This window comes from Sorghum bicolor, chromosome 1 (genome assembly GCF_000003195.3).
Source record: "Sorghum bicolor cultivar BTx623 chromosome 1, Sorghum_bicolor_NCBIv3, whole genome shotgun sequence".
In the NCBI taxonomy this organism is placed as follows: Eukaryota; Viridiplantae; Streptophyta; class Magnoliopsida; order Poales; family Poaceae; genus Sorghum; species Sorghum bicolor.
This window is the reverse complement of record NC_012870.2, coordinates 76,645,839-76,669,190: the sequence shown is the minus strand read 5'-3', so window position 1 is coordinate 76,669,190 and position 23,352 is coordinate 76,645,839. Positions and strand designations below refer to the sequence as shown.

The window sequence follows — 23,352 nt, the reverse complement described above, 5'->3', positions numbered from 1 at the left end:
GATCGCTTAGTGGAAACTCCTGTAGCCCCATGCTTTGCGTCAGCGCAAGGCAACGGCTCCCTGCTCATCTGGGGCCTGACCAACACCAGCTGCATCCTCACTCCTCAGGCAGAGATCTGCAGCTCTTTCTCTGCACCAAACAGGATCTGGACACTGTGTCTGTGATGGTATGCGTCACGGTGGCCATCATTCTTCATCCCACGTCCGAATCGGAGCACCTACCATGAACTGGGAAATGATAAGACGACATGTGTGCAGACTATACAGAGGAACAGCTGACATGTCATTTTCGAGATATAAGCATTGCAGTGGAACTTGTCCTTCTGAAATCAAAGTTGAACAGGATCTTGCATCACGAGAACATGCAGCTCAGCATGTATTGCTTGAATTATTGCATTATTGACAACGTGCATTCAGCACCAACAATTGCTAGCTCCTATTTACTGCTACATTTTCTTTTTTGAGATGAACTTACTGTTGAATAGCTGATGGACTGTTGATGCAAGAACTACGAAATGTTATGCTTTCTTGCATGTATCTTTTCTGACAATGTGTCGTTGTTCTAGAAGCAGCGATAGATCCTCCTGCAACCCCAAGAGATCGAATGCACTGGAGCTGATCCTGTGGCGGGAAAGAGCCGGCCGGGTCCTCGTCCTCGGCATCTCTGGTTCCGGTAGGTCCAGGCGGCTGCTAATCTGGTACTGACCTCCACACTCCGCCGAAGCTCCGGCATCCACAATTCTAATTCCTACAGCTCGCGCCGCACCGCCGCTGCGTCCTCCGCCACACCAACGGCAGACGCCCTGAATCGCACCACGCGAAGAGGACACGAAAGACCGAGGATGTGCAGGGACGGACATGCTCACATGCAGACGTGTGCCATCGCTTGGGAAATGGAAACTAGAGGCGGGGATCAACGTCGTACGCCGAACGCACTCGGCCGCGCCGATCGGCACCGTGCGGTGCTGGTGCACCGGTACGGTGGCAGGCCGGTGCGTGGGTGGGCGCTGCCGGCACTGTGGCACAACGGCATCAGACGACGCACATCACATAGCCGCCTGAAAGCTCATGGCATGTGTGTGTGTGTTGACTTGTGCTGTTAGAAACTAGCGAGATGGTGTCAGTCAGGAGAAGGAATGAATCGGAGATGTGGCCAGTTGGGGCTTTGGGGAATCTCTCGTCGTCTCGTCTTTCCAATGGCGGGGCCGGCCTCAACAGCTGATCATTCATCCCACTAGCGCCTGAATTATTGCCCGAGAAAGCTAAGGTGCAGACTGCGCTGCAGACACAAGATCTTCATCATCATCATCATCTTCTTCTTCTTCACTTCGGCCTTGTTTAGTTCATCTAAAAACCAAAAAGTTTTCAAGATTTTCCATCACATCGAATCTTCCGGCACATGCATGAAGCATTAAATATAGACGAAAATAAAAATTAATTACACAGTTTAGCTGTAAATCGTGAGACGAATCTTTTAATCCTAGTTAGTCTATGATTAGATAATATTTGTCACAAACAAACGAAAGTGCTACATTAACGAAATCCAAAAAAATTTCGCATCTAAACAAGGCCTATCTCCCTTGTTGCATTGTGCGTGTTGTTCACGGTGAATCTATCCGAAAGGTCCAGCCAGGGGTTCGAGAGGGTTATGCTCATGCACTGTCGCGTGGTCCGTGCTGCAGCAACATGGAGATGATGGCGAGTGTATTGCGGTTGACTCGCGAAGAAAAGGACGGGGTTAGTGATCCAGTGGATCTTATAATGCCGGCCTAATGGTGATGGGAGTTGACTGGTGATCCTGTTAGCTCCTGCGCTGATGAGATCGAGGAACTTTGGTTGAGGGAGTATTTTTGCATGATAAAGAGGGGCGAGCAGAATAAAGGGGCCTCACTCTCACATGACCTGTGTAGGTTCTGTCCAAATCAGGGGGAAAAGAAATGGAGCATCTCGTTGGGTTCTTGGTCCCGTTTGGATGATATAAGTATTATTGTTATTGTTATTGTTAATAATAATAATAATAATAATAATAATAATAATAATAATAATAATAATAATAATAATAATAATAATAATAATAATAATAATAATAATAATAATAATAATAATAATAATAATAATAATAATAATAATAATAATAATAATAAAAACTGTGATTTTATAGAAGTGCAAAAGCATAGTTTATAGAAATGAGATCTAGAGTGGAGTTTTTAGAACTCTAAATAGATTAGTCTTAGTAGTAATATGGTTTTAAATTCCTAAACAATATGGTTTTTAAATCTATATAAAGTTTGTTTTATCTAAACACTTCATGTCGACACTCCAAAAATCAAAATGTTCTATAAAATTGTTGTATTCTTCAAAAACTCCTGAAACATTACATGTATCAAAACATGCTGTTCGCCCAAAGTGCATTATTCGTAATCATAAAAAAGAAAGTGCCCTCCTGCCACACGCAACAGGCGATCACAGGTTCTGAAAGTGAAAGAAAAGGTAGCCGAAGAACCGTGATTGGGCCCAATGTTGCAGCCCAACTGTTGCCACACAAGGCCTAGTAATGCTGTTGCAAGGCCGGAGTTTAAACACGACCTCCCGATTCAGTGGAGGATCTTTTCCTAAAAAGGAAAGCTTGTCTAAAAAATAGCCTCTGTTTAACCTGGTAAAAATAATATTTAAGTGATCCAAACATGCATGATATACTTTGGAATGGATTATAGTTATATATCAGTGGATATAGGAACATATCTAGTGAAAACCAAAATCTTCGTGAAAACACATACAAACCACGATAAAAAAGTCGTTTCACCAAAAAAAAAAAATCACACGTGTAGATGATATGGTTATACACAATCTTGTAAAATATCTTGTCCGAATTCGAATTCATTTGTGGGATATAAAAACAACAAATTTCAAGCCAGAAAGTTGTCCACAGGATCCATTAAAAATTTGTTATTTTTATATCTCACAAACGAATTCGAGTTTGGACAAGATATTTTAAAAGTGTATCATCATGTCATCTACATGTGTGACTTTTTTGGTGAATTTAGACAACATTTTAGTTTTGGTTTGCATGGGTTTTCGTGAAGGTTGTGGTTTCCACCAGATATGTTTCCATTATAATTAGCTATCATTTACTTCCAACTCACTAGAGAATGTAGTTTATAAACAAGAATAATATTGTTTAGCTTTGTTGTCGATGATCTTGTGGGTTCCTGAACTGTTCCCTAGTCGTCTGAAGCAGGCGAGTTTCGTTGCCCGTTTTGGTAGCTTTCTAAACATCTAACTGCTTTTCTGTAATATCTCAGACTCTGTATTTCCGTTGCAATGGGAATGAGAACCTCGTGTTAAAAAAAACAATAATACAACAACACTTCTAATCCAAGTTTTCAAATAAAACCACATTATTGTAATCCATAATCTAGATTATTGTCATCCAAATTCAGAATCCTGATTATAATAACCCAAAGTAATCCACACATGGCCTAGTATCAGAAATCCCAGAGAGAAATATGTCCTCGAGTGCCCACTAGTCCTTTGCTATATGAGAGAGCTAGCAGCTCTTAACCCCCAAACATAGAAATAGGAATCAGGTATAATTAGTTTTATGTAATTATGTCATTCCGTTCTATTCCAAATTATAAGATGTTTTTGTATTTTAAAAAAATAGAACGTCTTATAAAAACAATGTATCTATGAATAAGGATCTCATTGACAAGACTAGCCTAGCGCACCCTGATCATGGTGATGACCACAAGGTGATTAAGTGCTCAACTTGAAAAAGAAAAAAGCGAAAAAAAAATCCTATAGAGATTAAGGCAAAGGTATTATTTAGGGTTTTAGTTTTTGTGATCAAAACACCATAGAGGGTGTGATCACATTTAGGATAGATAGCCGTACTATAAAGAGGAGAATTCTTTGACTAAGCTGTCTATCGGGTGCCACTGGGTGTTATTAATCATGTGCATGCATTTAGGACCTAATGTGCTAACTTAACCCTTGAAAATATTTGTGGAAATATGCTAACACATGTGCACAAGGTGAAACACATGTCAATTGTGATTGATTGACATTCTCCTGGTGTTTTGATAAATCGGTGTCTCAATTGTGATTGATTGACTTAATATTTTTTTATTTATATATTAGTGATTGGTTCATTCCCTACAAAGCGATATAAAGATCACATTCTCTCCTTTTATATTCCCACAAAGTAGTCTAAGCTAACAATAAATTTACAGCTCGTTTCTTCTCTCTCCTCTCATTTCTTCTCCGCTTCATCAATTTACTATACTTGCTCTTAGGCCCACTAGCCAGTCTTGGGTTTTATCTTTTATGCATGGGTTTCTTCCCAGCATTCGTTCCTCTTGATCCAAAAAGAGGGTTTTGACTAGGACCATTGCAACCACAACTTTGATCGTGCTTAACTCCCAATGATTCGTGATATATAGGGAATAAATATTTGACTTTGCTTTGCTTTGCAGTTTGCACTGCAATTTAATTCCGATGTGCAAGGGAGCACTACAACTTACTTTATCCATCCCTGAATAAATATTATTCTATTTAAACCTATATTTATAACATCAAATTAATATATTATGAAAAATAGTTTATGGTGTATCTAATGATACTAATTTAATATCATAAATCTTTGATGCTCTTGTTACTTCCATTTTGATCCAAAACATTTTATTTTTCTTTCTTTAAGATGAAAATTCTAATATCTTTTCTACTCAATACAACGCGGGGAGTCAATTGTACGTGAGCTCGCAGGTTAGGGTTATACATTACGCTCTCCATCTTACATTATAAATCATTCCAAAAATCTAGGTGAGTGAAAACATCGTAAGTTTGACCAAATTAATATAATAAGATAATAACATTTGTGATAATCATTAAGTATCAATAAGGTTCTTAAGCAATGACAAAAAGTATTATTGGCAGATTTATTGTGAGAGAAAAATACTGCTGAATGGCTAGCAAGGAACATGCGCATTTTCTTAGTGTATCTATTTGATTTCATAAATCTTTGTAATTTTTTTATAATTTTGGTTAAACTTAAAATGATGTTTTCACTATATAACGATTATTAGAATGACTTAAAATTTGAGATAGAGAGAGTACAAGTATAGTTGGCCATGCAGCACGTGGCCCGTTGGCCCGGCCCGTGGCCCGACATTTTGGCCCGGCCCGAGCACGGCACGGCCCGACAACTACCGGGCACGGCACGGCACGGCCCGAGGCACCGGGCCGTGCCTGGGCCGCCACCGTGGCCCGTGGCACGGCTCAGGCACGGCCCGACGGCCCGGTGCTTAACGGCACACTAAAAAATATAGCTTTTTAATTCTAAAAAAAAAATATATGTCTGTTGGCTCATCCATCCATCTTAATTGACGTGTTAGTAAATGTAGCATGCTAATTCTAAACAAAAAAAGAAAATATAGGCCTGCTACTGGCCTGGCACGATCTTGGGCCATACCCCCGGCACGACGGCACGGTGATGGCACGGCCCGGCCGGCACGACGGCACGGCGCGGCCCGGGATAGGCACGGCACGGCACGCCGGGCGGGGCCGGCACGGCCCGATGGCCATCTATAAGTACAAGCGACCAGTATAAACTTCTGCTTCTTCGCAGCTAAACAATGCTCCACGAGGGTTTGCACTTTGCAAGCAAACCTTATTATTACATTTTGTGTACATGTATACGTTTATACTAGTAGTACCCAATTGTGCAAACGATCACAAGTGGGCTACAAAATGTACAGTTTGAAAACGCGACTGTATGTAGTATGAACTGGCGTACTGCACACGAACTGATCACAAACATTTCATGTCGTTGAAGCTCCCGACGAACAATAATCCCGGATCATCATTTAGAATAATAACAGAAACTAGGCAGCATCCATCCATGGCGTACGCCGGGTCGCCAGGATCACGAACTCCTCAGTACAGGCCACGGCGCACCTGGAGCAGCAGCAGAGCAGAGGAGACAAGGACTCTGTCACGATCATGTCACAGCAAGCCAGTACGATCATGTCGCGCGCCTTTTATTTTTATCACTGTCACTCACCTCGAAGCCGACGAGCGACCGCGTCCGGCTGTAGACGGTGGCGGCGGTGAGCACGGAGCTGGTGGAGCCGCACTCACTGTCCTTCAGCGACGCCGTGGAGACGTCGAGCCTGGCGCCCGACGACCACGGGGACGAGTAGTGTCCGGCCCCGCGCGGCGCGGCGCCGGCCAGCGACGACGAGCGCTGCATCTTGGCGGTGGCTCTGGGCGGCGTCCCTTTCCTCCGGCTAGGCAGCCGCTCCAGCGCGTCGGTGCGCTGGCGGGGCGCGCTCTGGGACCGCGCCTTGGCGCGGGACGACTCCGTGTTGGCCATGTAGCCCGGGCACGCCTCCGACGCCTCATGCCGCGGGCTGCTCTGCGCCGTGTTGGCCACCGAGAACTCGTCGAAGTGGCCGCTGTACGCCCGCGGGCTCATCAGCTCCGTCGCCACCGACGGCGCCGGCGAGCACCGGCCGGCGTAGTGGTGGTGGTCGGCGAAGGGGTGCCTGTCCTTGCCCGCGCTCCGGCTCCGCCGCACGGGCTCCCCGACGTCCACCTCCACGATCTTGGCGTTGTCCTCGCACGACCTGTCCATCTCCTGCTTTCGTTCGTCGTTGACATCAGGACACAGGAGCGGATCAGACAATGGATTAATCGATCCTTCGTGTCGTTGCTTACGTAGGAGCGGCGGTGCCTCGGGTGCTGCGGCGACTGCCGTGGTCTGGGCGGCGTCGGGTAGTGGTGGTGGTCATGGTGGTGGAGCGCGAGCATGCGCTGTGCCCGCAGGTGGGACTGCGCGGCGAGGAGCGCCTGCATGCAGCGGAGCGTGGCGTTGGCCTGCTTCCTCACGAGCTGCCCCCGCACCAGAGCTTGCAGCTTGACGATGCCCCTCAGCGCGCACAGAGCCGTCCGCGCCTGCCACGCCACGCCACACGAGTCGGCCATGTCTCATGACGCGTTATTTCTGCAATCTTTTTCTGTTTCTTTTTCTGAGAAACAAGCAAGGAATGCATGCATGCATGGTAGGACTAGGAGTACCAGATAGCCTCTGAAGGTGGCCTGGATCCTGACGGCGGCGGCGTCCTCGACGAGGCACGGCGGCGGCAGTGGCATGCGCGACGCACCACGGGACGACAGGCGCGCCACGGCGGCGGCCGCGTGCGCGGCGGCCACCGCCGCGTCGGCCGCGGCCGCGGTCGCCACGGCCACCGCCACGGCATGCTTGTTCTGGTCGAACTCGACGCCCGGCGCCGGGAAACCAAGCGGCCCCTGGTGCTGGTCCTGGTCCTCCTGCGGCACACCGCGCCACGAAGCCTCGGCGGCCCTCCCTTCCTGCGCCGCCGGGGGGCGCCTGAAGCTCCACCGCTTGTCCTTCGGTGGCTCCACGGCCTGCTGCGGCGGCCTGTCCTTCTTGCCGGACAGGAAGCTCCGGAGCCAGCGCCCCGCCTTCCCCATTGCTCGCTCACCGCAACTGCAAGGAACGCGCGTAGTACGCTGCTGGCATCAGACGGGGCGGCCGTGTACATGTACATTGCATTTGCGGCATCATCGTCGAAACGTATAGTACGGGCGGCGGTGAGCACCCACCTGACCTGACCTGACCTACCTGAAATGCGAATGGAATGGGAACGGCGGATGCGACGAGAGTGGAGGGCAGCGGGCAACGACGGGGAGGACCGGCTCAACGCTCCGGTCAGCCGCGGGGAGCTGCCGGCCACGTGAAGCGGGTGGCCGGGAACATGATGGGCGTGAGCAGGTGCAGGTCAGTCAGTCAGCAGCAACTCGCGCGCTTTCGGCTGTCAGAATCTTTTTTTTTTTTTTAATACAGGACCCGGGGACGCGGCAGCATTATTGCAACTGTGGGCGTGTCCATGTCAATCATTCACGCATCCTCCGTCCCCGGACCCGGACACAGTGCGAAGCGTGAGCTGGTGTGTGCGAGTGACGACGATCCATTGGCATGTCAGCTCCGACTCCGATCCATCTCTTCTTCTCGGAGTTCTTTTTTGAGGAAATTTTTTGGTTTCGTTTGTTTGTGACAAATATTATCCAATTATGGACTAACTAGACTCAAAAGATTCAGCCATTAGCAGTAGCCAGGTAGCAGCTGTGCTTTGCTGCGTGCAAGTTTGGCATGCATGCCCTGGAGCCGAAGAAATGATTCGAGAATGATTGACCCGGCCGTGCGTGGGATCGGAATGTGTCGGATTGGATTTGCTGCCAAGAACGAGAACCGCAGTCACATGTTCTCGTTTTTCCACTGCGACGGTGCGACCGCTGTGAACGGTTCTTGATGGTTGTGAGCTGCGATGCGATGGGGACAGGGCACCTGTGCGCGGTACGGCCGGACCCCGGTTCTCCCTGTTCAATTCAAGTCCCGGACCCGCGCTGCCCGCTGGAGTTCATGTTCATCTGCATGCCCAGCTGTGCTGATGCTTGCATTGTGAGCCTGACGTGGACGTACCGTCTCGTACCGGTGTCCTAGCTGGACGTGCCTGGAAACACCATGATGTTGGATGCATCCGCGGCATGTGCCTTGCCCCTGCTCCGCCTTTAATAACCGCACGCAACTGAAGGTTCCTCACACTCGCACGCACCTGGTCCTCACGTCGGTCGGTCGGTACGTTAGGCCACTAGGTACGGGCTTGCAAGTCGGAACCGAACTAACGGCGGCGGTAGTTCGCGCCGGCGAGCGCTGGAGGTTGGCGTGGCCGCGCCAGCTTTGAGCGAGCAAGCCCGAGCGTGACCAGACCAGTGCGTGGTTGGGCTGTGTGCCATTCCAGTGGGGCAGTGCCCGAGCGAGCTACGAGCTCAGCCGACCCGGCCGCGAACCTGAGAGCCCGCCGGCCCAATCAATGCACGTGTCTTTCCCCTTCCTCTCTCTCCCGGTCGGAGTAAAACAAAATCAGAGAAATTTCAGATTCCACTGCAACAAAAAATAGTCGTTTCATCATTAGTTAACGAGAGAGAGAGAGAGAGAGAGAGAGAGAGAAACCAAATCAGAGAAATTTCAAAAACATTGCCCAGCATAACAAAACAATTGTCAGAATTTCAGGTGTCATATGCGTGTCGTACAAACAACAGAGCATATAACCACACTTCATTTGAATAAAAAAAAGGATAACTGCAAAGGACAGGACACATTTCGACAAAACAGATTATTTAAGTTAAACAGAAGAAAAGCATAACTTGAAAACAAACATGCTAGCTTCATGGCCTGAAAAGTTATCAGGAAAAGAAATAAAGCACGATCAACACAATAACGGTGGTTAGAGATTAATTTGCTACTGATGAACATGGCTGTCATCACTATTGTATCATTCGCAATATCTCAGGCGCACACAAGAATGAAAAGGGAACAAACCATCAAAGATTTTGAGCTAACTACTAATCCTGTCCAAGGTTATGCCATTCTGGTAGTTGGCAGTATCTACTGGTACAACAGCTTGCAGACCATCGAAACATCAAAAGAACAGCTTGTACATCATTGAAGCATTCGGGAGATACACCTTGCAGAACATAAGCATTCGGTAAAACACAGCGCGCAGATCATGGGCGTATTTATAGAGATTACTGAGCCATCAGCATGTAAACAAGAATGACGCCAAAGGATGCATAATACTCACCACAAAACCATCCCTTGCTTCCATACAAATAACACAAGTTATCTGAGGGAAGCAGAGAAATCATCTCTCAATAAAAATTTCTGACTATAGTGAGGAAGCCATAACGACTAAACTGACAAGTAGCTCTAAACATGTTTCAAGCCAAATAGGCTGAAACTGTGGTCTTGTTTCTTGACTTCGCAGTTGAATATTGTGTTACTGGCTTACTGTAAAATGTCAACAGACTCAGCAACAAGTCCAGACCAGAATTTCTTTGTGAAAGGCAACAAATACAGACCAGAAGTTAACCCCGTAAGGTCAAACAACTGGGCACATTAACATATCTGCTCATGTACATACTCCATAGTACATTGTTCGCTCGGACAAAATGCCAGCAACGCAGGGTGTCTATGCATTTTTTAAAACTTTGGGCAAAAATTGCCAGCACTAGTGCACAAGGCATTAACAAAGATCATTTTTTTCAAACGTATAAACAGTATCCTCTCTGTGTCACATCCACCCCTACAAATATACCTCGGTACAAATTATGCAATTCACCCAGCCAAACAACCCATCCATACAGCAGTCAAGTGGCATCTGTGGTTAAGAAGGCTTGGCAATAAAAGTACTAAATTCTTTCTTTTCCACTTGATTAGAAACATACATGAGAACAGGAAGGGAACATTAGAAGACACAGGAGCATCTATATCATCACATCCATACTATTTTTTATTTCAGATTAGCACTAGATATGAACTTTGCAATATGATGTCCCAGAAGGCCAGAAACCTCCCCCCAAGTCCCCAATCACTGGGTCCAAGAAGCATAAACCAAATCTACGAACCCTAGAACGCGATAACCAATACAAAAGAAGATTACCGGCGCGAAGGTAACCAGAGGATACAAATGCCAGAGGGGAGTGCGGCGTGTTGACGTCGTCGCCACCGGTTCGACCCGTGGACGCCACCCGCCGCTCTCCTTGCAAGTCAAGCTGCTTTGACATTGTGCGAGAATGGGTGTGGAAAAATTCCACACCAACATAGGCGTTGGTTTCTTCCCAGGCTGGGGTGAGAGGAAAAGGACGAGATAGATCAGGATACAAACCAGTGCGGGCTTAACCGAACGCGTGAAATTATATGGGCCGGGATTACTACCAGGCCGGATGACTCCCGTGGGTCAAGCCTAATTCCCAGCCGACTCGGAGCTGACAATTGCGCGTGTTTGAATTGTTGCACTTGCAGGAACCAAGGTACCACCTTGAGTTTGGGAGTGATGGAATCCTCCAAATGCCCTTACCACCAAACACTGCATCAGTGCATCATGATGCCAACTTTTTGGGTCCCAGAACTTGCCAGAGGGTTCATCCAATTCTAAATGAGCCCTACGACACGACAATCGGTCCCACATGTTAGCATGTGATGCTTCATCTTCGTGCTAGATGACACCAAAGGACTAGTTTGGACACCTAAAAATGTATTTTGAGAGTTTGGGGACCTGAATAATATCACTGGAAAATTAAGAATTTAGGAACTAGATGACACCCAAAAACAAGTTTGGACACCTAAAAATGTATTTTGAGAGTCCAGGTACCTGAATAATATAACAGAAAAAAGTTTCGGGTCTGCTTTTATTTTACTCAATAGAATATAATATGCATTAATCATGACCTCATACAGCTGATATTATGCACTTCAGCTATTGTGCAAACACTAAAAGGAATATGGCCCGTACCTGCAGAGTTTGTTCTAGTAAAACACATTCAGTATTTTTTTTTATAAACCATGTTTAGCAAATTGAAATATGGCTTGCAACAAGTAACCTTAGAACAGTACAATTTACTGAACTATCAGCAAACAGGAGACTTGAGCAAACAAAATTATACCTAACAGCTTACTTACTGTTGACTAAAACATTTAAGCTGGACATAAACAACTGACAAAAAATGCATAAGTGAACAACCAGACACAATCTAACTACATACAATATAAGCAATTAGGGTTCTCAACACACCTTAAGGCTCATCATGAACTTCGGGCTGTTTTTACTCTTCAGTGAAAGATTATACAGATAACAATTTGCACAAGCAGGACGTTGGATGGAATGTGTAAACACTGTTTTTTTTCTATGCTTTCAAATGCATCTAAAGTCTCGGTAAACATCAGGCTTGATATATGAGGAGCTAGCCCTGCATGTACCACACAATTTGAAACCATGAGATCTCCACTAGTTCCCTGAAATGCCATGCTGTGTCAAAGCTTATGTTTGAGCACCACTGACAGTATTCACCATCACCCTCAGCATTAAGGAACATACTTGACCAATGCAGAGGCACAATTGCCATCTCACTGTCACTGAGCAGGAAAAAGTCATCTGCTTAGGCCACCATGAAGCAGTCAACAAAGATGTAAAGTCTCACCAAACATTCAGGCTTGATATATGAGGAACGCACTCCAGGTGGCACACAATTTGACACCAACATAAGATCTCCACTAGTTCCCAGAAATGCCATGCTGTGTCGAACCGCATGTTCGAGCACCGTGGACACTATTCACCATGGCACTCAACATTAAGGAACAGACTTGACCGAAGCAGCGGCTGAGTTGTGATCTCATGAAACATGTAGTCCTCTGCTTAGGCCACCACAAAGCAGTCAGCAAAGAGCTAGCAGTTGGTTTCGTGTGTTCACAGTCATGGAGCAACCATCCAGTCAATGAGTCAAAAGCCCCTTGGGAACACTACAGAGTTCACCAATAGTCATCATGACATTTCAGCAAGCTTTGGGAAACTTTGATTGCCCTCATTTCCTAGCTCTTTTTCATCCAATTCATCAGTATCTGAACCCAGGTCCTCTGTGGATCCTTGGGCATCACTCACTTTTGAAGGAAGTAAAACAGCATTTTTCTTGTAGCCCCATACAAGCATCGAAATATAGTCCTGTGGTGTTATTAGCCCCTCCTCTCTAATGCAGTTTCGCTGCTCTTCCAATGTCTGTTGATCTGTGAGCTTTATATACTCCAGCAAAATCCTCTCATGGTCTGGCCGCCATCCACTTGGTAACGGCGTGTAATCAGGATCAGGAACCATCGACATCCTTGTATACTGAAGACCATCAATCGAATCCACAAGGCCCATTCTCAGCAAATTGTGATACTCTGGCGACTGCCCTTTCTTATCCTTCAATGGCCGACTAAGATTTCTTGACGCAATCTTATAGACCTTTGCCCTTGACCGCAGCTTGTACTTGGCAGCATATAATTTTGCCAGGGACCCCCTTATAATGTAAGAGCAGAAGTTGACAACTTTCTTGCGGTTATCAGCATAGCGATACCACTCTGCCATCGTCAGTAAAAGCTTATTCATCTGAGAATTTGTGTGAGCCTGTGTGGCGTGGAACATACGGAAGCATGGTTGTGGATCTGGTTCACGGTCACCTTTCAAAAACTCGAGCTTCCGAAACTGTTTGATACACTGCTTCAGACTAGCTGTCACCGAGAGCAGTGTACCAACTCCCTTCTCACTAATGATCTTGCCTCCTGTAGCAGTGTAACGCAGCGTTGGGTAGACAACTCGACGGCACAACACATGGTCAAGGAACATGACTCCTTTTGTGATGTGCTCAATAGGGAGGCTCTCATTATCAAGTTTGATCCTGAATCGCTGATCACAAAACTCAACTAGCTGCTTCCGAAGCACCGCCGCATCGGCTCTTGGCCCCCTCACACCGATTAAGAAATGTCCACCATATCGAATGTAGTCCACCTTCCTTGTCTTGTCAGGGCCACTCGTGGGAACAAACTCCGGCCATGATGTGTTACCCTGCTCAATACCATCATCCCCTCCCACAACATCCAACTTGGATGGCTTGTAAAGCTCCTTAATCTTCTCTTCGATCCACTTATCAAGCTCATCCAGGCACACATTGGCAAGCAACGGGCTCAACACCCCACAGTGGCCCCAATCAGGCTGTGTCTGGGCCTCCTCTGGTGCAAACCCAAAGAACGTCTGCAGCCAGTAAGGGTCAGGCTTCGGCTCCCCCTCTGGCAGCACCTTCTTCTTCTGGTACTTCCTCTTCGTCTTCTTCTTCTTCGCTGCAGCATCATCACTTGCGGTCACCACCGGGGTGAGCAGCGCCGAACGGATCAAATCCACCACCTTTTTATCACGCACATCACGGATAAGCGCGCCGACCACAAGCGCAGGATCAGGCGAGTGCAGGAGTGGGGAGAGGTCGCCCTTGATATACCAGAGGTATGGCGCAAAGCTGCGGCGGATGGTGCGGATCGCGGCATGCGGGGATCGACCGGGGCGGAAGGCGAAGGACTTTGGCGAGAACCTGGCTTCGTAGACGGGCTCGAGCAGGAGTAGGAGCAGCTCCTGCACGACGCGGTCCTGGAAGGGCGGTGGGCCGGGGGTTGTGAGGAGGGCGCGGAGCTTGCGCTTGGAGAGGGTGGCGGGGTCCGGCGCGTTGGCGGCGCGCGGGGACTGGAGGAAGGGGGTGAGGCGGTTGCCGAAGCGGAAGCGGGCGTCGAGTACGGCGTTGCGGAGCGTGAGGAGGGAGGTGAGCGTGGAGGCCGGGATGGAGGAGCGCGGCAGGTAGGAGCCGGTCTCGTCAGCGTATGCCTTCTGGTAGGCGAGCACCCACAGCTCCAGGCGCGAGAGGAAGGGGGTGAGCGATTGCGGCGGTGCGGAGGTACAAGAGCCGGAGCCGGAGGCGGCGGCGGCGGCGCGGAAGGAGGATACCCAAAGGGAAGCGGTGATTGCCACCGGGTCGTCACGGAGGAGCTGCGTTGGGTCCAAGGGGTTCCCGCTCCCGCCACCGATGCCCCCGATGACGCCACGGCTTGTGGAGGTGGTAGGGTCGGCGACGAACTGGTGGCGCCGCGGGGGCGCGGGTGGGTGGGGATGGGGATAAGCAATGGAGGAGAAGGAGCGGAGGCGGAGGAGGGAGGTGAGAAGCGCGCGGCGAGGCGGCGGCATCGGAGGAGGCTAAAAAACCCTCGCGGTGGCCGTGGCCGGCGTCGTCGTGGGGTTTTGGCCTTGTTTGTCGGTCTGATAGGGAAGCGCCGAAGTGGTGGCGCTGGTGCGTGCACGGCGACGGCGGCGCGGCTGAGTTGCGGCGGGGAGGGGATGCGGAGCGCCAGCGCCCCCGGATGCGGCCCGCGGCCAGTGGGGGAGAATGTAGCGTGATTTTGGGCTTTGACAGTGGCCGGCCCAATGGTTTTGCCCTCAAAATGACATGGGCTAATAGTTTCGTTAGCCTACTAGGCTTATGCTGCTCTGCTCTGGGCTCAAATAGGAGGTTGAAGAGGAACCCAAAAATAGCTTGCAGATCAAATGATCAATCATCATCATCAGTTTACGTATAATGTGTTTAAGAGCCACTGAGAAATCCTCCAGTTTCGAGGCACATTATAACTTTTTTTCTCTTTTTTTCCTTTTTTGCGAAACACATAATGGTTGGTTTTGGTTTATGAAGCAACTAGACTAGATCTCACTAAGGACTTGGTTTGGACGTCTGTGTATTTATCTCAATCCATGTGTATTGTTAGAGTGATTTGGTGTGGAATTTAGTTTAAATTCCACAACTAACCACTCCAACGCCTATATATTAAGGTGGACACATGGGTGTCCAAACAAGGCCTAACATGGCAAAGCGTCCTTTCTTTGTACAAAGAAGGGAACCAATTTACAACTTGTACATGGTAACAACCGCAACAGGTGTTATGGGCTATGCTTGGTCTCCTGGATGGCAATGAACTTGGATGCGTTGAGCTGCTGGTGACCCTCTCTTCTCGTGGCCCATAGCAATATAGCATCCTAATCCTGCTTTCGCATGCAAGTTTAACAGTTTGAATCCTTGGTCATCTCCGGATGGCGGTTGGGAGCCGATCAACCCTGCATTTGAATGCAAGTCTAACCAGTTAGCAAGTACTGAAAGGAACGCTGCCTGTGATAGGAGTCTATAATGCTTTACCTGCCCAATTGGGATAGTTCAGGTTCCTGGAGCAGCAAATCTTGCAGGTTCTCAGCACTAGCATCACTGTTAGCAGTAGAAAAGAGCAAGGTTCAGAAATTTCGTTGCCAAAAGATTTAGAGGACGGGGGCAACATGCCAATAGTAGCACACCTGGAATCAAGAGAGAGTAGCCTATGATGAATTGAGTTGTCAGAGCCAATGTAAGTGACAACTAGGCATCCAGCATCTGGATGTGGCCAGCTTCGGGTGGTAGGAAATCTGAGAACAAATGTTCCTGGCTCCTTTAACAGTTCCCTGGAACTTCTTAGTGCATTCTCAGCTTCTTCTATTGTAATCAAGCCCTCTATCCATCTAGGTGTTGTGCAATCCCACAGCTTTTTAATATTCTCTCTCGACAATGAAACAGCCACTGGGTACAACCAGTACCATAGCCTATCAAATTCATCTCTTCCTATATCCTCACCACAACCAGCAATGCCTCTTAAAACCTCAACATCCTGAAACAGTGAATACTATGCAATTAAACATTGCATCGTACAAAAAGTATACAACCCTGAGGCTGAGAGTTAAGGTACTGAGGTCATGTAAAGAAATTCTACCTGCTCTGACAAACCCCTACTCACAGAATGGGCAATGTTCGTAAATTTTGTTATGATCTCAGGAATGGCAGATGACCAAAGAGCACGTTCATTGTTCTTTGAGATCATGTTCCAAGTGTCAGCACCCTCTCTGAGTAATCGCTTCGACATTAATATTTGATTTCTAGAAGAGAAAAATAAATTGCAAATTACTGTCAATAATACAAGGAGAGAGGAAAATTTTATCAAGATACAAGAGTTCAATTACCTGTGGTGGGAGCATCCACTATACAATGAGACTTGGTCTGCAAGTTTTACCAAGTCATCTTTGTTAACAGTAGGAGCTGCACCTCTAAGAAACTTTAACCGGTCGTATGTGCTGTCTAGACAGTACCTGAAAACCACAGCATCTGAAAAGGTTTCAATACCATCATCTCCATCTGATCCACTCCAAGAACTTCCTGAATCAAAACTGTCATAGTTGGATGTTGAAGAGTCAGTCCTCATGACATTCTGTGCTTCTTTGCTTACCACCACCTTTCTGGCATTTTTATTCTGTAAACGGATAATGATTATCAAATCAAGAAGTCACAAATTAAGCATAACTTGACAAAGTAAGTAGGCTAGCTAATTCATTACTTGTGATACCATTTTGTGGGCCTCTACTACCTTCACCATTCCACCTTCTATCTTGGGAAACATGGGTGCATCCAGACACATTGAATGTTCACGACCATTTACTTTGTCAGCACTAACAAACCCTTGGCCATTATTGAGCAAGTCAGTTTCATCTACTGTTGCAGAACTCGCCCGCTTTCCAGGACCCAAGGGGTGGACAGTGCGGCTTCGAGATATACAACGAATCGGTTTGGAATATGCTTCCAGGAAAGGATATCTTTGCATGTGAAGTGTAGAGAATTGAATACGAAAGAGCTTATTGTCACATTTGGAAGAGAGCTGGAACAATCAGACACTGCGTTATTATGGACAAGAAACAAGCAACTACCAGCATAACTTCAAAGAAATGTAATGATACACTTCGTGTTTTACATGGTGTGCTACAGCCCAACTTTGTTGGATATGAGCATCCCTAGATTGTGGCTGCTGTTATGAGTATGTGCAGCTGGAGGGCTAAGAACAGGAACTGGTATTGCATAACATTTAAGCTTTCATTAGCAGACAAATTTACACTCGAGATTCAAAAGGTTTTAAATTGCACACAAATCAAATTTACAGAAGTAGTTCGTATGTAGTATTAGTGTCCGTACTAGATATGCCGTATGGCCATTTTATTTTAATCTTTTCACATGCCATTGACTAGTGCTAACTGTCCAACAGTTATGCCTGTGTGCTGTAATGGCCTAAACCGTATCATAATGGGCTAGAGTTGCCTGCCGGGTCAGTTCAGATGGGCCAGGGCCGCTTGTTTTTGTGGTTGTTTGCTGTTGTCTTGGGTTTCTACTTGATCAAGTATTCTTCCAGGGGTCAGGGGTGGTGGTATGTGTCTTGTGTGTAGGTTTCCTACTTGGTTAAGTTTTCTTTTAGGGGTGGTTTGTGTATCGTGTGTGTGCGTGTGGCTGGGGTGTTGTGTGTGTGTGTGCGTGTGTGTCGGGGGGGAGGGGGGGGGGGGTTTAGTGAGGAGCTTTATTTGGAAATTTGGAAGAAAGTTACAGCCTCCCTTTATTTGTTGCTTTAGCTGCTATTATTTTCAAATTACTTGTTGTCTACAATTCCAAGGCAACCTTGCCCCATTTTATCCAATCCTGCCCCTACATAGAAACACACTGTAGAGTGAGTTTGTACCTTTGAGATTATAAATGCAAACTTGAGAGGGAATTAATAGGGTAGGATGATCATTCTATTTCCATCCTTATTCTTGTGCCCAAGCCTAAAGCATCACTTACTGTGAAAAGGAGGCAATGTTGCGACAAGTTTTTTCTTCAGCGAAATTGCAACTGCGGTTTGTGGAGAGCATGTTGCCACTGCCAGTGATGGCATGGCGTGTACCGGTTTTATCGCCTATGCCTCCCGAGGTTCATGGGGAGCATATATGCACTGCAACATCGGTATGGTCAGTTGGTCACACTTTATTGGCTAGAGAGACAGGAATGGAATCCACATTGTGGTTCCAAGCTTGGCTTCATGGAAGGTTTTGGTGATCATTCAACACCGACACCAACACAGCAACATATAACTGCCCTAGGGCGGTTAGTAGGGGCTCCTAGTGAGAACCAACCCAACCGGGATCGTACCCAGCTACTCGCAAAATAAATAAATAAATAAATAAATCAAGAGTGGACAAACCCCCTCTTTCGACAAACATAAAAAAGAAGCAAGGCAAGTTATTTAAAATGATAGCTCATACATGAGTGTCATTGCATATCTATTTCTAGAAATTGCAGTGCCAGGAGTGAACTGCCAGCATTTGGATGTTCAGTCCATAAATAATAAATAGGCAGTCTACACAAAGCAGATTTTTTTTCAAAATACAAAGGGGGGATCAATCCAAATGCATAAAACAAATATAAGAGAACACCAAAATGCCTTATAATTATGATATACTCAAAGCCTCTTCATCGCTTCAACTGCACCCACAGCCCCTCAAAAGAAGAAAGTTATGGAAGTCATTAAGATGGAGTTTGAAAGGGAAAAAAATCTTTCCAAATATGCCTTCCAAATTCATTCGCACAGAGGAAGGCGCCATCTTCATGCAGCATAAGTAGTTGCAATGGGGTGCGTTACACATACATGCCACAACAGCCAAACATAGCAAGCAGCTGCAGCCTCTGCTAGGCTACAGCACTACTGAGAGAAACATTAAAAAATATGCTTCCAATAGCAACACATGAAAGACAAATAACTCATGCTCCACATCAGAGAGACAGGCAGACAGTGACAAGTAATTCAGTTTTGTGTCCAATGCAAACTAAAGCCATATACATAATAAGGAAGATCTACATATGGAGAAACTCACCTGCGATATCTTGAGTTTAAATAGTGCTCGTCCACGAATAATTGGTAGAGGCCTGGTTATAGCTGCGTATTCAAGTCCATCGCAAGTAATAAGCAAAGGAGGCTCAGAATCATCCCTTGACTTTGCAACTACTGTTCCATCATCAGCATAGACAAGTGAAGCAACGACCTAGAAGATGTATAAAGTTTGTAAGAACACTATACAAACAAATAAATCAGTATGATTAGATTTAAAATAAGCCAAAAAAAAATGAACCTCTTTATCCTTCACAGGTGCACCAAAAGCGTTGGTTAGTACTACTTCCAAAATGAAGTTTCTCCGGCAAGATGCCTGCATCAATAAATTTCCATAATTAGGGTAGCCCATGGTTATTTTGATTTAATCCATGATATGATACAAGTAAATATTTGCTGCTACTATTTTTTCCAACTCAAGTGCAATTTCTCAGGTTGCCTTTTACATGCCATCTTTTACTGAAATTATCCTCTCCCAAAAAAATACTGAAACACAGAATTCTGCCATCACGTATGAGTTATGGCATGACAGCATCTTTGTTCACCTTCCCACCAACAATGTTCCAAATGCCGTCACCACCCTCTTCGATTCCATCGGAGCATGAGTAGTCAATAGACAACTTAAAAGGTGGGTTCTGCAATTCCATGAAAATATCACAAAGGCTGCAATTACAAAGACACAAAATCTGCCATGCCATTAGCTTAGATGAATCACCTTTGTGTATTGTTCCTTTATATTTCCTAGTACAGATGAAACCTCAATATTATAGATATAGCCTTCAAGCTTGCCATCACTTCCAACTAAGCTAATTTGGTTTGCATCATCCTGACTTTCTGGCCCATCAAATAGTGAACAAACGGAGGCCTCAGCAGTTAGGGAACCATCAAGGTGAAGACGCATAACATTTTCAGTAACCTGACACAGGTAGGTAGAAACCAATGTTATAAAACCACCACTTTGACAAAATGTGGAGGATACACTAACATGTGGAGATACCAGGAAACAAAGCTCTTGATGGACGCTTATGTTTTTTTTCTAAAAAATAGAGGTGCACACAAACGCAAAAGAAATAAAAGCAGGGGAAAGTGTCAAGCATGTTGCAATTTGTACTTTCATTTGGGGGCTACAAATGCAAGGGTATTCGATAAGGGGGTATGACTACGGTTATCACACCTCGCACCCAATGTGGAACCATTTCTCAAGAGGGCATTGACTCGTAGATGATAGTTTGGTTGTGTGAGTCCATGGGTAGGAACTAGCAGGACCAGGAGCTTCTCTGTGCAGCCTCATCAACGGGAAGAGCAGCAGTTTGTTTCCTTCACCTAAAGCAAGAAACGGCAACTTATTGTCATCTCCCGCAGCGATCTGCACAATCAACAAATCAAATCGATCAGCACCAGTTCTGATGGTGAAACTTCACAAGGAAACCTAGCAAAACTACCCTTCACCTTTTCTAACGATAATGTATTCCCTGAAACCGTATCAAGAAACACGAAATTTCATCAAACGAAGACATAGTGGAATCGAGTACGGACTACTAGGATTTTTGCTGTGCTGCGAATGCTGCAACAAGGACAGCCCGGGTCTCGTATTAGCCGAGTGATTTGGAGGATATGACAGCATTTAACACCTAAATCGAACGATCAAAACAGAATCCGTGACAGCAAAAGCAGCGCGCATCGTTGCTCTCTTCCAGTACCCATCCCAGAAACAAAAACAATTCGTACAGAAACAATCCCCTGGAAACCACCTACAATAACTCTGAAGGAGAGAGGAATCCATCCAACCTGGCGGAGGATCACCGAGGACGGCCTGGCGGAGCTGGACAGGTAGAGCCAGAAGGAGACGGCGAAGCCTCCTCCCCCGCCGACCCGGGCCGTTCCAGGGTCCAGCTCGACGCGCACGCCGCGGAGGTCGCGGTAGCCGTCAGTCCCGCCGCATTCCGATTCCGGCGCCGCCATCCCTCACTGAGGCAGAGGCAGGCGAGGGTTTTGCCTCTGCCGTCGTTCGGCGCGCCTGCTCGGGGTCCGTCCGTTAACGGTTTGTTGGCTGATGAGGTGTGGCGGTGTGGTGGAGATCTGGAGCCGTCGGTTTTTGGGTTGCGCTGCTCATGTTCGCCGGATCGGACGAAGGTAATGTCCTACTCCTTAGTTTTCTTCTCTTTTTTATAGAAAAAAATAGAGATAGTCGTTTGTCTTTTACAAAGAAGATAGATAAAAATATATATGAAAAAGAAAATGCAGTAGCATTTCAATCTTACACTTGATTTTCTCTCGAGACTTCATATTTTTAGATTATACAGATTTAATGTTACATACATGTTGATCCAATGGCGGGGGTGGACAAAGTTCAAGCCATCCCTTTTGCCTCTTGCACAATGAAGGCTTTCTCTGAACATTTTTTTTTCAGTCTTTTAAGAAGGAAGAAACCAGGAAGAGAAGAGAAAAAAAAAATAAGAGAAATGAGCAAAGGCATGTTGCATCCTAGGTTATACCTGTGCCTGATCGTGTTATGGTTGGGAGTACACATTTCTTTGTAGCTAGCGGGCCTCAAAGGATGGTTGTGGCGACATCTAGCATGTATTTGTGGCGGATGCAGAGCAATGAGATAAGGTGGCAGAAAAAATATTGGCTTAGGCAGTAAAGGACAACCCGTTGTGGATCGGGTAAGGGATAAAAGTAGTGGCGGTTGTCATAGGTCAGGTAAGGACGAAAGTATTGGTTTTCTGTTCGACAGGCAAAGAGATGGTTAGCAAAAGCTTAGAGAGTCTCACAAATTATAAGGGAGCTTGAGCAACAACATTATCGGTGTTAGCTAGGGAAGTTAATAAGTATCCAAGATTATAGTATTTAGTGGTTTTTACCAAAAAAAAGATATGTATGAAAAGTTTTGTTTACCCATAAAGAGATATGTGTGGAAAGAGGCATGTATTGAAAGTTTTCTTCTCATGCTAATGAGCAAAAATCTCTGAACATTAGGTAGAGCAGATACGGATACAAATACATATTATATACATACCTATTAGTAAATTCAAGTGCATATGCGGTTTTAATAATTGGTGTAATATCTAGTTTTAGAGTTCGAAGACTCTTTAACAAAAATTCTAAGTGTAAAATTTTCCGTAATTCAAGATTACTTTGTAGCAAACACGATCCGGGGAGTAAAACTACTCCCAATTTTTCTCCTACTCTCGATACTGATCCTTGGTCGTTGATCCACCAGCATAGGATGCAAGTGTACTTACTTAGGCCTGGTTCGTTTCTACCGTATTGACCCATTTCCGGGCTCATTTCGAGTGGATTACTCTAGCCCATTTTCAATCTGGATGAAAACTAAAATATACATTTTTTTAGGAAAAAAATCGGTCTAGAATGAAAACTAACTCGAAATTAAAACTAACTTCTCTTTTTCTAATCTCCACGGCCTAAAATGAAACCAGACCTCCTACCATCCAGTCATGGACCGAGTGAAAAAAGTAGATCCACTTGATCCTGGCCCGGAACTGTTCAAGAACCGAACAAGGCCTTACGACGCCTGCCATGTTTCGAGAACATGTGTCTGCACATGGAAGAGGCACATGTAGCCTCCGTTCGTTTGTCTTATAAATTGTTTTTTTCTATTAGCCAGCAGTGTTTACTTTCACAATAAATCAGTCAACATTACTTTCAACTATAATTTTTTACGCAAATACTCGTAATGACATAACCAGTGAACCAATATAAACCCAGTAGTGGCTTGCGCTCAAACCTCTTTCTTTTCTCGCGATCCGGATTTCAGCCCGTTTTCTCAAACCTCTTTTTGTAATTGTTTTTTTATAAATCACGAGATGAATCTTTTAACTTACTTCATAACTAGATAATGTTTGTCAAATAAGGCCCTATTTGGCATGGCTTCTCCAACGACTTCAGGAGCCGTTTGGAGCTGTTTTGTGCCAAACGGGGTAAAATAGAATGGCTCTACCAATGAAGCCTCTGAAAACATGCTCTCATAGAGTTTTGGGTGTGAAGGAGCCAAAAATAGTGGCTTCTCCCGGTTTCACCTCATCCTACGTGGCGTTGTGTGAGAGCACATTTTAAGGAAAGAGTTGTTTTGCCAAACGGTTTAACAAAATGGCTCCAGCTCCACCGATAGAGCTGTTCATGGAGCTGAAGTCCAAAAAACAGAT

The 23,352-nt window shown here is 45.9% G+C and overlaps 3 protein-coding genes across 7 annotated transcripts; all 3 read right to left on the bottom strand.

Annotated features, from left to right (window-relative positions):
• LOC8082151 (protein IQ-DOMAIN 1) lies at positions 5,752–7,863 on the bottom strand. Of its 2 annotated transcripts, none has more exons than XM_021459719.1 (5): positions 7,627–7,863; positions 7,078–7,510; positions 6,718–6,954; positions 6,062–6,637; positions 5,752–5,955 (listed from the first exon to the last, which is right to left on the bottom strand). In XM_021459719.1, exons 2-5 carry the CDS (start codon positions 7,492–7,494, stop codon positions 5,935–5,937), a joined length of 1,251 nt encoding a protein of 416 aa, XP_021315394.1. In that variant the 5' UTR covers positions 7,495–7,510; positions 7,627–7,863; the 3' UTR covers positions 5,752–5,934. The 2 variants fall into 2 exon arrangements, with proteins under 2 accessions (XP_021315394.1, XP_002465819.2); XM_002465774.2 differs by having other exon boundaries at positions 7,646–7,863.
• Positions 10,349–14,779, bottom strand: LOC8082150 (uncharacterized mitochondrial protein ymf11). The gene is made up of 3 exons (XM_002465773.2): positions 11,655–14,779; positions 10,799–11,025; positions 10,349–10,706 (listed from the first exon to the last, which is right to left on the bottom strand). Exon 1 carries the CDS (start codon positions 14,619–14,621, stop codon positions 12,402–12,404), a length of 2,220 nt encoding a protein of 739 aa, XP_002465818.1. The 5' UTR covers positions 14,622–14,779; the 3' UTR covers positions 10,349–10,706; positions 10,799–11,025; positions 11,655–12,401.
• On the bottom strand, positions 15,071–21,275 carry LOC8059855. Of its 4 annotated transcripts, none has more exons than XM_021451691.1 (12): positions 20,975–21,275; positions 20,361–20,552; positions 19,902–20,102; positions 19,732–19,821; positions 19,428–19,502; positions 19,173–19,340; positions 16,868–17,155; positions 16,467–16,753; positions 16,220–16,382; positions 15,771–16,117; positions 15,619–15,684; positions 15,071–15,539 (listed from the first exon to the last, which is right to left on the bottom strand). In XM_021451691.1, the coding sequence occupies exons 1-12, from the start codon at positions 21,146–21,148 to the stop codon at positions 15,506–15,508; spliced, it is 2,085 nt and encodes a 694-aa protein (XP_021307366.1). In that variant the 5' UTR covers positions 21,149–21,275; the 3' UTR covers positions 15,071–15,505. The 4 variants fall into 4 exon arrangements, with proteins under 4 accessions (XP_021307366.1, XP_002465817.2, XP_021307365.1 ...); XM_002465772.2 differs by having other exon boundaries at positions 16,847–17,155; positions 20,975–21,274; XM_021451690.1 differs by having other exon boundaries at positions 16,838–17,155; positions 20,975–21,273.